Here is a 13,596-nt window from a genome sequence, read left to right on the forward strand (position 1 = left end):
TTATTAAGAACACTAATAAACATATAATAAAAGGAGGCAAGGCCCCCCAAGAAAAGAAGGCAGCCAATCCAATAGTTGAGTGCTATTGCTTTCTCTTAATAACATTTCTGGAATGGGGAAAAAGGAACATGAGTAGTTTGTAGACGGACATGTCTGTATTCCAGAAATATCTTCTAGGCAGAAGCCAGGCAACCTGAATATCATAACTCTATATGTGGGGAAATGGCTTATGTTTTTGTCAGTGGTGATACCACCTCTTATACTTTAGTTACTCCTTAGGGCTTGTACTAAAGCAGAAAGCACCACTTTAGTTAAGAGAAATTTTCCCTCAGTGTTCTACTAAACTTTTAGGAGAAAGATGAGCAAGTAGATAGCAGGCTATTTGAGGCCTTTCATTATTCGTTACTGTAGAGATTAAAAAACTAACTCTACAAATTAACTATAACATCATAAGAAGGCATTTTACTAGGCTTCTTTCTAGGAACTAAAGACAAAGATTAAATAGCAGTGGAGACTCTGACATAACATCATTATTAAGTGTACTGTGCTTGGTTGTTACAGCTGTGGTCCATGGGTCCACTGGTCGAAATGGCAGCCCTGAAGCAGATCTTGGTAAATTTGCTTGACTACATTTTTTAGGTAGTTGTCCTCCAGTGGCACTTTAGATAGAAGGGCAGCAATTTCATCGCGGCTGAAAAGAACAAAAGATTATTTTTCCTGGAAACTCACACTTATCTGCCTTTAAGTAGAATTCATGTTTTTGTACAAAATCCGAGAGCACACATAAGCATTTCTGGAATAAATGCTTAAATTAGGCTATCCAGTTTGAATTGATATTCTAAAAACAAGGCCTAAGAACCAATTCTGTATGCAATTGTGAGGTATCTTGACCTAACTGTTTTCTCTGGCTATAAAAATCTAAACTGTTGGTGTTTGCTGATAGATTTGAAGTGGGCACATTCTAAACTCTATCTTACAATCTGTTAGTAGTGTGTCTAAAAAGTCACAAAATATATAGTAGGAATGAAATATTTTTAGGTCTGGTTCCATAGACTAATTGACAAAAGCATTATGACCGCACAGTTTTTAAATTATTATTCTGTTTTTAAGGCCATAAAAGTTGTTCATATATGACCTGGGCTGTTTATGCAGGAATTTTTCCTTCTTGATTCCTGTTTTAGTTGAGTGTTCAAAAAGTGGTACAAGTATAAAAGAACAGACCAATGGTCTCCAGTATCCCCTGGAGATAGTAATGAAGGTCACTGACTTTAAAAGAACCAATTCTTCAAAATGAAGTCAGAGACAAGTAACATTTGGCTTTCACTATTGTCTATTCATTTGCTGACCACTTTAAAGGATCTTTCTTTCTTTCTTTTTTGTCGAGGCAACCCTTGGTTGACTTCACAGATTGCAAGGACCTTGTCAGCTTAAAATCCCTTATTTTTTTTTATTTTTTACGCCTACAGCACCTGATCTTCCTAGGTGGTCTCCCATCCAAGTACTAACCAGGCCCGACCCTGCTTAGCTTCTGAGATCAGACAGGATTGGGCTTGTTCAGGGTAGCATGGCCATAGACAGGTATCTTTCAAATGACATAACAAAAGTAAAAAAGTTGTTGGAAGCCCTATCCTGCAGGCCCTTCACTCACCCAATGTTTCCAAGGTGATTTTGAATGGAGAAAAGTAACGGAACAGATGGATAATGGACTGAGAGAGACAAAGTTATCTCAAACTTTGCAAATGCTGCAGAGCTGGAGAATAAAAGCTTCAATCTGTAAAAGACAAGATCCTCAATTAAAAATATAAAATAAAAATACAATGAAACACAAATATATTTTCCTTTTACACTGGCATGTGAAATTTAGGTATACATTGTTTCTTGTCCTTATCAAATGGACAGAGGGTAAAACATCTGGAACAAAATATTATTATGAAACCCATAAATAAAATAAATTATTTTAATACATTTTCAACCGATTACTTACTGTTATGTTTGAACTGTGTCTCTTCAAAATTCTCATGTTGAAGCCCTAACCCCCAGAACCTCAGAATGTGGCCTTATTTGGAAACAGGGTCCTTGCAGATTTAATTAGTTACGAGTTCCTACTGGAATATGGTGGGCCCCTAATCCAAAATGACTGGTGTCCTTATAACATGGGGACATTTGGACACAAACATACATACAGAAAAAACATCATGTGAAGATAAAAGCAGATATTAGGGTTATATGTTTACAAGTCAAGAAATGCCAAAGATTGCCAGCAAATCACCAGAAGTTAGGAAAGAGGCATGCAACAGATTCTCTTTCACAGCCCCCAGCAGGAACCAGCTCTACTGATACTTTGTTCTCAGACTTCTAGCCTCCAGAACTGTCAGACATTAATTTCTGTTGTTTAAGCCGCCCATTTTGTAGTACACTCTGTTATGGCAGCCCTAGGGAACTAATATACTTACTCAGTATTATTCACATCTATGTTCATTAGGTTATAATTTGGTCCCCATCTCTTTAAAAACTCAATCTCTTCTCCAAGGAGTCTGCAGTGGCTTATTACCAGTGAGAGTTCTTGAAGCATCTGAGAAAAATAAAAGAATAATAAATTATAAAAACATTTCAGTGTTTAGTGCCTCTTTTATAAAGAACCCTCCCAAAGTTAAACAATTTAACATATTTATCATTTCAGGATCCACTATTATATATATAAAATGTCAGTTCTGCTTTTTGAGACAGATAACATAATTTTCCTTTATATACTTCAATCAGAATTTACCTTGGGTACCTGGTGCTGTGTTGTACATTTCTTCTTCCAGGACTCCTGCTCTTTAATGTACTGGAAAATAAGCTTATGAACTAAAAGGGAGGAAGGAGGAGCTTTATCCTCTGAGGAAGAGAAAAAAAACCAAGAGCACGGTTTTACTTATTATTCATATGTGTGTGTGTATGTGTGTGTGTGTACACACACGCTAGAAATACTACATAAACTAGAAATACCTCCAAACTGTCTACTGCCATGCCACCCTGAACGTGCCCAATCTCACCTGATCTCGGAAGCTAAGCAGGGTTGGGCCTGGTTAGTACTTGGATGGGAGACCACCTAGGAATACCAGGTGCTATAGGTGTTGGAAAAAAAAAGAAATACCTCCAAACCACTAGGTGTCTAAATAGCCTCTCCATTTTATTTTCAAACACATAAATCAACATATATGGTGAATGTAAGACATTCTTATGAAAACTCAAGGCTTTATCACATACAGAACAGAACTTGATTAAGAGCATGGGCTTAACCTGAATTTAAATCCTGGCTTTCCTTATTACCTGAGTGATCCTAAGCACCATGCTTAATTTTTTTGAGTTGTAGTTTCCTAATTTGTAAAATGGGGAATAATACCTACCTCATAGTGTTGATGTTAAGTAATACACATGCCTGATACAGAATAAGTACTCATAATTTTTAAATTATGGAAATAGCTATTATTATTAATCATTTCTCAAGATCTAATAATAAGAATAAAAATAAATCATTTCTTTAAAAACCTACCCAATATTTGGAACATTATCTAAACAGTTTTATGTTTAATATACATTTGTAAGGACAAATTATTATTATCATTGTTTATATTTAACTTAGTATGTGAAAGTTCTCAAAAAAAAAAAATTTAGTTGCTTAAATGTTTTGAACTTACCATCTAACAGAGATTGAAATTTCAGGTCAACAATCTTCCTATAAGCCTTGTTCAGGAAAGGGAGACCAACTAGGAAGAAGAGAATAAGAACAGTATTTCCTTTTATTATCTGATTTTAAGCCACATACAACTCAGTATTTTAGAGTCCTGCTCTTTCTGGATAACAGGGTTTTTTCACAGGCAGTTGAAGGTTCATCCTTGAATCATATTATTCTTTGTAGTAAAGGCTCCCCTGAGCCTTTACTGATTGGCAGGCCTTTGAAGGAAATTTAAAGAGTAGTACATTTATAGTTAAGGGTCCTTTGACCCTTAACTTCTGTGCAAAGATAATACTAATTTCAGGAACCATATAAAGAAAAAGGCTATGACCTCCCTCACTTATTATCTTTGACGAATACAGTAAAAATGATTTATGTTTTTAGCATTACATTAATGAGTTTAAGGTAGCCAGGATAGCTGCTTCTTCCTCCAGACTCTAGCATTATCTACTGTCCTCAAATTCTGATTCTTTTGAACAGTGAGACAAACAGACATGATCGATCTACACTCTCAAGAACCTTATAGCTCAGGGGAACACAGAAACAATTGCACTAATAAACACATCAAGAACTACAAACTGTGATGAACACTATTAAGGAAAACTGCAGGAAGCAATGAGAACATACAACAGGAGGGCAAGTAGCAGAGGGAATAGGTAAAATTAGAGTCAGGGAAAGCTTTCCCAAGAAAGTGATAAATGAGCTGAGCTGTTAAGGAAATCAGTAGGAATTTATTTAGTGAAGACAGGGTGCTATGATCTGAATATTTGTGTCTCCTCCAAATTCATATGTTGAAATCCGAATGTCCAATGTGATGGTATTACGAAGTGGGACCTTTGGGAGGTGCTTAGGTCATGACGGTAGAGACTTCTTATAAAAGAGACTCCAGAGAGCAAGCTTGGCCTTCTATCATGTGAGGATACGATGAGAAGCCTGCAACCCAAAAGAGGGCCTTCACCTAACCATGCTGGCTTCCTGATCTTGGACTTCAACCTCCAGAACTGCGACAAATAAATTTCTGTTGCTACAAGCTGCCTAGTTTATGGTATTTTTGTTATAGCAGCCCGAATGGACTAAGAGTGTTGGTGGAAAGGCCTCCTTGATGTAAGATCCAAGGCTCCTGCTTAAGATGGCATGACTGAGAATGAAGGACCATGATATTTTAAGAAAATAAAAGAAAGCTGCTGTGGCTGACATGCAGAGAACAGTGTAAGATGAGGCAGGAAAAGAGAGAAAATGCAATTCACGCAGGGCTTTACAGGCTATATTAAATATTTTGATCATTAGTCTAATAGTAGTAGTAGGGGCATGATCAGATTTTCAACAGTCATTATAGCTACAGGAAGGAGAATGAACTGGAAAGGAAAAAGAAAAGATCCAGAAAGACTGGTTGGAATGTTATTGTAGTCATTTAGGTTACAGATGACTGTTGACAGAAGAGGTCAAGAAAAGTGGATGAACATTAAAATCAATAAGTCTTGTTGATGATTTGGATATGCCTGGTAAGGAAGAAAGAGGTTTAGAGTGATTCCTAACCTTTAATTTTGGACCTGGATGGAAGTTGATAGTATACATTGAGAAAAGAAACTTTTAAGGAGAATCATGTTTGGAGGCTGGGTGATTGTAAAGATCCTAGGTTCCAATTTGGCCACATTTACCCATAGTTGGCTATAATGAAGCTAACTGTTTCAAAGAAAAGACCTAAAGATACTGACAGGAGACTCCAACAAAATAGCTAGGACTCTCTCCAGTTACCATATAGTGATATCTACCTACTTTGATAAGCCCGACAATACATGCAAAACTTCCAATAAATGTTTTAGGTTAACTGAAGTACAAAAAAGCAGTCAAGAGTTACCAGCCATTACAGTAAATCCTCTATCACAAACAACAGATAGAAAAAAGGCAGTCAGAGTAAATAGATGTGAATAGCATGTTGATCCACTATTTGGATAGGCAAAATTTCTATTGTCTAATTTTGCAAAGGCCAACTTTCAACTAGCTGAATTTTTTACTCTATCTAGTAAAATAAAAATAAAATTCTATTCCCACTAATTAGTGATTGCCTGTTCTAAGATTTTCAGCAGTGCTTTCATTATGTCAATAGTTATTATTGTATTAAAGATTTGAGTTTAGCCATATATTTTTCTATAGAAGAATTATCTTACTTTTGCTACTCACCTACTGGCTCGCCAAAGGTGATGATGAGTTCTATTGTGTCATAAAGAAAGGTGAATACAGCTTGATCATCACTCCATTCAATGACATCCCACTCAGACAAGCTAGAGAGAGATAAATAAGAACCGCCCCCCCCAAAAAAACACACTTTTTTGAGATAAGAAGAGAGAGTTAACTTTGGATACCACCCAAAACAGTACCAGCAGTGGCTGCTAAGAGTTTTTCTACTGGATTGGGAGACAATATTTTAATTCGAATATTATGAATGTACAAACTTACATTTTTGAAAGAAATAAAGAGTTCACTCAATCTTGAGTTGTACACAGAGAAAAACCAAGTCTGGGCAATATAAAGTGTTAAATACTTTAAAATTATAATTCCATAGCTCTCCCACCTTGTATACTTTCAACTTAGTGTTAAGGACATTGACTCTTTCATGCTAAAAACAATGATACATGCTATAGATACATGTTAACTGCTCTAGTAGGTTTAGATAACCACAGAGGCACAGGATGAAACACAGACTACTGACACCTGCTTTTCCTTACCTTGACTTATCCAGTAGCTCTTCAGTTCTATTTGTTTGTTTTTGCACTAAGTCTATTTGAGCAAGAATCTGTTCTTTCTGTACCTTCAGTTCAAAGAGATTTCTGCAAATCAAATGAGGTATTCACAGAAAAGATAAGTCTGTTGTTAGAGAATTCAGATTCTATTAAAATAGAAGATTTATGACAAGAAGTCACATGCTAGATGCACCCCAATGAGGTGAATAGCGTCCATTTTTGCATTTTCAGTTTTTTTATTTTTTTATGAGCATTAATCTAGAAGTGCGGTCAATTAGGAATGGCCTAAATCAAGGGCTCTGAAAATAGGATCCATAAAGATATGCTTGGGGGTTCATACGTTAAGATTTTTATTAAAATTTACATTTTCATTTTGATGATAAAAATATAAGCATAATGCAGATCATGAGAATACTCACCTTAAAAGTGAGACATGCCATAATTTTGGTATCTGCCTCTGGTTTTGTTTAGTTTATTAGATCTAAATAAAACTATGCTTTGTTAGTAATTTTGCTAGCATCAATTTAATTTCAGCCAAACACTGTCACCTGCCAAATTAATGTTGTCAACTGAAATTTTACTGGCTTTGTCATTATTATTTCTTTTAGTCTTATTAAGTTAACGAAGACTCCGTGAGTATACACCATTTTATACTTACTTATACTTACTTAAGTATAACATAAAAGTACAATATAAGAATAGTTTAATGCTAGGTTTATTTTCTTTAAAAGGATCCTGATATTATTCAAGCTTGAGAAATACTACCTTGATTTAATGCCCTGAAAACAACAGTGCACAGAAAATACTGTCAACTAAGATGGCCTCCACGGTCAAGGTCAAAGTAGAGTAGAAGTCCTGAGTTAGCCTTAGTCAATATTCATGTAGAAGTCCTGAGTTAGCCTTAGTCAATATTCATGTCCCCAATCTTGTTAGTTCCTGAAGGCAGGAAGTCATTTAGCCATGTGAAGTTTAGCATATTTTCTAACACTCAGAATGAAGGCTGACCTTTGAAGCTCTTCTTCTTCAGTTTTCAGCTGTTCCAGTTCTTTGGGGGGGAAAAAAATCAATCAGAATGGACATACAGAAATGATGCTATAAGAATCATCTGTTTTATTGAAAATTCTCTCAATCTTACCTAAATAAACAAATTCAGAACAGATTTTTTTTCTATTTATCTCCTTAATTAATTCGGTTACCTTTCTCTGCAGCTCTTATTTCAGAATCCCATTCTTCCACAGAACTGTCTTTCTCTTTATCCTCCAAATTCTTAGTTTCTAGGTAGAAAATGTGCATTAGAATAACTCAGTCAAAAATAATTAAACCACTGGAGATGAAAAGAATAGATGGTCCCAAAATAAATTGTTAAGAATATTTCACAAACATGCATCTTTCTCCCACCTTTCCTTGCCAATAAGCACCGAGCTATAATTATAATTTCATACAAAAATCTGCTTCTAGAGGTAGGCAACTGAACTTTGAGCCATATGGTAATGATCCCTAATAGCCTCTCAGGAGCCACTTTGAGTCGGAAATTGTTTATATAAATTTGCATATATCAAAGTTATTATTAGGCAACCCCGTAGACTAAGCAGGAACAGATACATATATATAAATGCATACACATACATTTAAAAATTTTTAATTTGTTTTTAAAACCTTCGAGTCATCCTTAAAATTCCACTCTCCTCATATCCAATCCAAGTTTAGATTTTTACCTCAAAAATATTTTTTGAATCTACTTTTTTTCTTCACTACCACCAGCCTCCCTTAATATAAGCTACTGCCCTTTCTTAACCACACCAGTCCAATAATTACTGAACTTCTTACACTTACTCTTGATCTATTCAAATCCAATCTCTACATTGCAGCCAGTGCTTAACACCATTCAAATGGCTGTTCACTGTTACAAGAAAAAGTAAACAATACTTAAAAGGCTGTCTTTGGCCTAGCCCCTAGACCTCTCCAGTTACGGCTTAGACAATATTCCCTTTTGCTCTATTCTAGCCACATTGGTCTTATTTCAGACCCTTCTTCTTGGTACATTCTTTCCCACAGAATGGCTTCTGCATGTGTTAGCTATCTTAAATAGGCTGCTTTCCCCTCCCTTCTCACTTTAACTCCTACTCATTCTTTGGATCTTAGCTGAACTGTTGCTTCCTCAGAGGGAAGCCTTTCCTACTCAGCTAGGTCAGAATTCTGTTTCAGGACCTTAGAGCACCATGTAACTTCTCTTCCATAGCACTTATTATATAACATTATTTAATTCTCATATTCTCTTCTAAACTAAAAGCTCCATAGGGCATATAGTTTTTGTTTTTAATCACCACAGTATTCTTGGCACAGAGCACTGTACATGGCACTCAGTGAGTATTTATTGCTCAAGGAATAATAAAGGAACAAGAAAGAAACAGGGAGCCATTTAATAGTGGTACCTAGAGAACACAGTGTGGTTGTTGCTATTTTAAAGATGAGAGAGAGGTCAATTTATCCAGCAGAAGAGGCAGAGAGGTTGAATATACCAGAGATAAGGGAAAAATCAGTGATATACAATTCCTGAGCAGAGAAGAGGAGACGAAATTTAAAGTTTAGGTGGAAAAATTGGTCTTAGGGAAAAGAAAGAGATGATGAAAGAATGGATATATAGATATATAAATGTTTGGTTTGTTTGGTAGCAGGAAGCTTAGAAGTTCAGGCCTAATGGCTTCTATTTTTTTCCCATGAAATAGAAAGATAATAAACAAATGGGTGGGGCAATCTAAGACTATAGAATTCATATACTCATTATCAAGTCAATGCAGAAAACATGTACTATACACTTATTCTGTGGAAGGCATAGTGCTAAGAATTCTGAAGGACATGGAGAAAAAAGCCAATCTTTGCTACCACAGAGCTCAAAATTTACTTAGGAAAATAAACTATACAAAAGTAACTCTAATTGTAAGTAGATGTGATAGGTACTATAAGAAGTACTAACAAAATAGCCATGGGAGCTCAAGAGAGATAGAGCCTTTTTTGGTAGAAGAATGTTATTAGCAAAGAAAAAGTGGCAGGACTACATAGAAATGACAAGATTTGGTTGTAATTTAGAATGTGTAAGGGAGTAAAATAGTAAATCATGTAAGAAAGATCTAAAAATGATTGTAGAGAATGTTACATGTCATGTTCAGGAGCTTGGACTTCATTTTGTAATAAATGGAAAGACAGAAAAGTTTTTCAGGGTAGTAACATAATAAATACTGTCCTTCACAATTATTAATCTGATGGCAATGTGCAGATTGGACTGGAAGAATATAGAATGAAGAATATAGAAAAATGTCAAGTTAGAAGAGTTGAAATAGCACATTTCAGAATTAATAATTGCCTGAATGGGAAAGAATAAAAGATGCTGAAGAAGCAGATATGACAGAACTTGATACGAGAGACTCAAAGACAATGAAAGTTTTGGGCCTTTTACAATATGTGAGAATGGTGATGTCATTAATAGAGATAAGAAACATCATAGGGAGAACAAGTTTTCATATTTTATTTTGGAAACAGGAGAAGACAATAAATTCCATTTATTCACACAGAGTTTAAAGTGCTTAAGGACATGTTTGCAGAGAGGTTCTGCAGAGAGCTAGAAATGTTAAGTCCAAAACTTAAGATAAAGAGGCTAAAGATGCCCTCATCCAAAATGAGTATAAGCTATTTAAGGGCAAAATCTGTGTCTAACATATATTTTTTCTCATGTTAAGCACAGTATCTGGCATGCAGTAGGTGCTCAACAAATGCCTGATGAATGTAAGTGAATTTGGGAATCATTCATTTAAACACACTTGTTAAGGCAGATGAAACCATGAGGGGAGAGGATTTAGAAATGAGTAGATGATAAAATCTAAATCTCTACACAGGGGGTTAGTTAGAGAAAGGCCAACAGAGAAACTAAAAGAAACAACCAGAAGAAAAAAATTGGATCAAGATAGTGCAATATCATAGAGATGCAGGGAGATTCAAGTTTCTTTCAGCATTGTCGAATGCTGAAAGATGTCAAGATGGCTAAGGACTGAGAACTACCAAATTTGATGGTTATGTGGAATTCTGTGATCTTTGAGAAAGAAGTTTCAGGATAACAATATTAAACAAGTTGGGATTATGCCAGGTCAAACTGAAAGGCTAATTGTCAAATGGAGATAAGTTCATCTATAAAAAAAAATATGGTATAGGTTATGAAAAGCTTTCCAAAGAGACTTATTATCTTGGGCATCTCTTATTGTGTTATGGAGGATCACGATAAAGAAGCTTTAATTTGCTCTAATTTAATGTCTCAATTTGCTAATACAAGGGTTCAGCATAGTGATACAAGCAATTTGTACTATAGGGAAGAATACAAATGAAATTAAATTTTCTTTTGGAAAAGTATTCAAAATACTTTACCTAGTTCCATATCAGTGAGACAGTCAGCAATCTTCTTAAGTATGTTGTCCATCTCATCTATCCTTATCTGAAGTTTCTCCCTCTCATTCTAAACACACAATATTATAGACTGTCAAGTTAAAGTTCTGAACAAAACATAACATTATAAATGTTTCAAATAGCTGACATAACTGTTATGTTTAAATCATGAATAGGCAGATCTTAAAATGAAGGTTGAAGTTTCCAGTCTAGACTTAAAAATTTTTTAAAAGCATATATAACAGATTACTATAAACTCATTTTTATCCTTTCATTTATTCCAACATTTCCATGTAATATAAGATACTAATATATATATTATTTTAAAAAAAGAGTTCTTTAAAAAATGTTCTATGGTCAAATGAATATGGGAAACACTGGTCAAACAGAATTTCAGCATTTTTTTCTTTTTTAGGCTTTTTTAAAATGAAGATTTCTGACTTTAGACATTACTATGCTATTATACTTCTCCGAAAGGGGGATATTGTATGTAACATGTCCCAGACTTATTTGCTAATAGAAAGTTTTTAAATACAGAACCTTTCTTAAAGGAAAATCATTTGGGGAAATGCTACTTTAAACTTATACACAAACATACACAGCTAGGTATGGATTATGAGGAAGATAATACTACAGTATACTCCTTAGCAATGGAAGATCAGAATCCCATGTTGTTTTATTTCAATATGTATAACGTATAACAAATCTGAGATGAGAAATAGGCCTATATTAGTAAATACATTCTAGAATTACTCAAGATGCCAGGATTTGCCACTTTTGATAAAGTGAACCCCATCTCTCATGAATAATTTGAAGTTTTTGCCCAAGTCTCATTTACATGTCTAAGAAATATTCTTCATATTCCATAACCACCGTAAAGTAATTTTAATAGATCTTTCTTTCTGTGCTATTAACTGTCTCAAATTACCTGAGCTGACTGCACCAGCTTGCTGTAGAGAGCCACTTTTCCTTGGTGAGTGAAAACTTTAGTCATCTTGGTAAAATGTGATTTTATTTTGTTCAGGTAAATTCCAAAGGCCTTCAGCTGTCAGGAAAAGTCAAAGGCTATATTAACTCTAAAACAAATGAGGCAAATGGTCTGAGAAGATTGATTCAGATGATATATGCTAAGCTTTATCCTTTCTAGACTCTTGATTCATAAGGCAGGACACCTCATTTGCAAATTTAATCCCATTTAATAGTTTAAGAACAGAACCAAAGATTTTAATTTTCATTCTTGCTTCTAATTCACTTATACATATTACAAATTAGAAAATGATAGGCTTAGTTAATAAAATCTTTTTAATATATCAGGGCACATATAAAATGAGTTTCTTATTATTTAATCAATTAAATCTTTTCTTGATCTAAATCTAAGTGAAAGGCAAACAAGGAGGGAACTCTAAATAAATTTGAACTGTATTTCACATATTAAATTGATCATTTCAGGTTTGAAAAGATTACAGCCTAACAATTACTCATGTATTATTAAATAAGACCTTGGTAACATATTATACCTGAGAAGTAAGTTAAAGAACTAATCACTAATCACCAAGTAACAGTTACCTATTTCACAATAAAAAATTTTCAAAATGTCTATACTGATTCCCATTCAGAAAATGAAACAAAATACCTCCTCATCAGAGCAGTGTCTCATTTTTTCCCATAGGTTCCTATTTACATCAGTCAAAAGTTTATCTTGGTTCAGTGCAGAAAGCTTTAATCTAAAAATATAGAAAAGTTAATTAGCATAGGGTTCAGTAGTCAGCTTGAATAAAGCAACTCAGATCTATAGGCATACTTAATTCTTCCTAGTTCTTTTCTACATAAGAGAGAATTCACTCAAAAATAGTGACTAGCCTTATTATTTCAACACTTGTAGAACAGTTCAAGAATGTTATGAATCAAAAAACCTTCCCTTACAAATAGAATTCTCATTTAAATGTATCGACTTGCTCCAACATGTTGAAATAAACCTTAAAATACTTAAATCAGGTTACACGGCTAGTGCTGTTGCCAGGATTAACCTGTCTGACTATAAAGCTGAAACTCCTATAAATATGCTGTGTCACAATGCCAGTTAATGCCATCAACGTTTTTCTATGCCAGTGTTATTCTAATCAAAACCTTACGATACTGATTATTAACCCATCCAATAAACACACAAAAAAATAAAAATTTCCATACTCTTCAATCTTTTGGCGAAGAGTCCCAATATCTTCTCTATAAATCTGTATCTTGGGTCGGTAAACATATTGACTTAACATCAGGTCTTCTGGAGTAGGTTGTGTGTTTATAGCAAACTGAAAAAAAAAAAATCCCTCCAAATTGGTATTTTGAGGACAAACCATGTTCTAGAACTGTTTCAAGTTTCAGAGTGCCTGTTTTTAAAAGTTGTACAAAGAAAAATTTGAATACTCAAAATGTGAATACCTAGTAAAGCCATAAGTTGGAATCCAAATTCAAGTTTGACATTGAAGTCCATTTCTCTAGATGTTTAGGGGAACTGTAGATGTTTCACTTACATGGGATAAAAAGTGATTTGAAAATGGCTATGCATTATTTTAAGTAAATCGATATATAAAAATTCATTAGCTTTACCATTTATCTGCATTAATTCTGTCTTCCTGCCTTTTTTATGGATGTTATTTTGTTTCAATTCCTTAAAGTGAGTATTAATTCCTTTGTTTTTAGATTCTCTTCTAT

The 13,596-nt window shown here is 34.3% G+C and overlaps 1 protein-coding gene and 2 pseudogenes across 2 annotated transcripts in view; 1 reads left to right on the forward strand and 2 right to left on the reverse strand.

Annotated features, from left to right (window-relative positions):
• Nucleotides 1-435: 435 nt before the first annotated feature.
• The window catches only part of KNL1 (kinetochore scaffold 1), a 36,374-nt gene continuing 23,213 nt past the window's right edge, over nt 436-13,596 (reverse strand). Inside the window, exons 14-26 of one of the 2 annotated variants that reach the window (XM_006920487.3) lie at nt 13,078-13,193; nt 12,524-12,614; nt 11,819-11,935; nt 10,873-10,960; nt 7,656-7,733; nt 7,465-7,504; nt 6,445-6,546; nt 5,900-6,000; nt 3,681-3,749; nt 2,768-2,877; nt 2,454-2,572; nt 1,649-1,771; nt 436-691 (exon numbers count right to left, since the gene is read on the reverse strand). In XM_006920487.3, the coding sequence (XP_006920549.1) occupies nt 556-691; nt 1,649-1,771; nt 2,454-2,572; nt 2,768-2,877; nt 3,681-3,749; nt 5,900-6,000; nt 6,445-6,546; nt 7,465-7,504; nt 7,656-7,733; nt 10,873-10,960; nt 11,819-11,935; nt 12,524-12,614; nt 13,078-13,193 (1,290 nt within the window). In that variant the 3' untranslated portion in view covers nt 436-555. Of the gene's footprint in view, nt 692-1,648; nt 1,772-2,453; nt 2,573-2,767; nt 2,878-3,680; nt 3,750-5,899; nt 6,001-6,444; nt 6,547-7,157; nt 7,325-7,359; nt 7,505-7,655; nt 7,734-10,872; nt 10,961-11,818; nt 11,936-12,523; nt 12,615-13,077; nt 13,194-13,596 lie in introns of those variants that run through there. The other variant, XR_003042663.1, reaches the window with a different exon arrangement.
• On the reverse strand, nt 1,458-1,576 carry LOC112469697 (annotated as a pseudogene).
• On the forward strand, nt 2,998-3,116 carry LOC112469645 (annotated as a pseudogene).

This window comes from Pteropus alecto, unplaced genomic scaffold, assembly GCF_000325575.1.
Source record: "Pteropus alecto unplaced genomic scaffold, ASM32557v1 scaffold86, whole genome shotgun sequence".
Classification (NCBI taxonomy): Eukaryota; Metazoa; Chordata; class Mammalia; order Chiroptera; family Pteropodidae; genus Pteropus; species Pteropus alecto.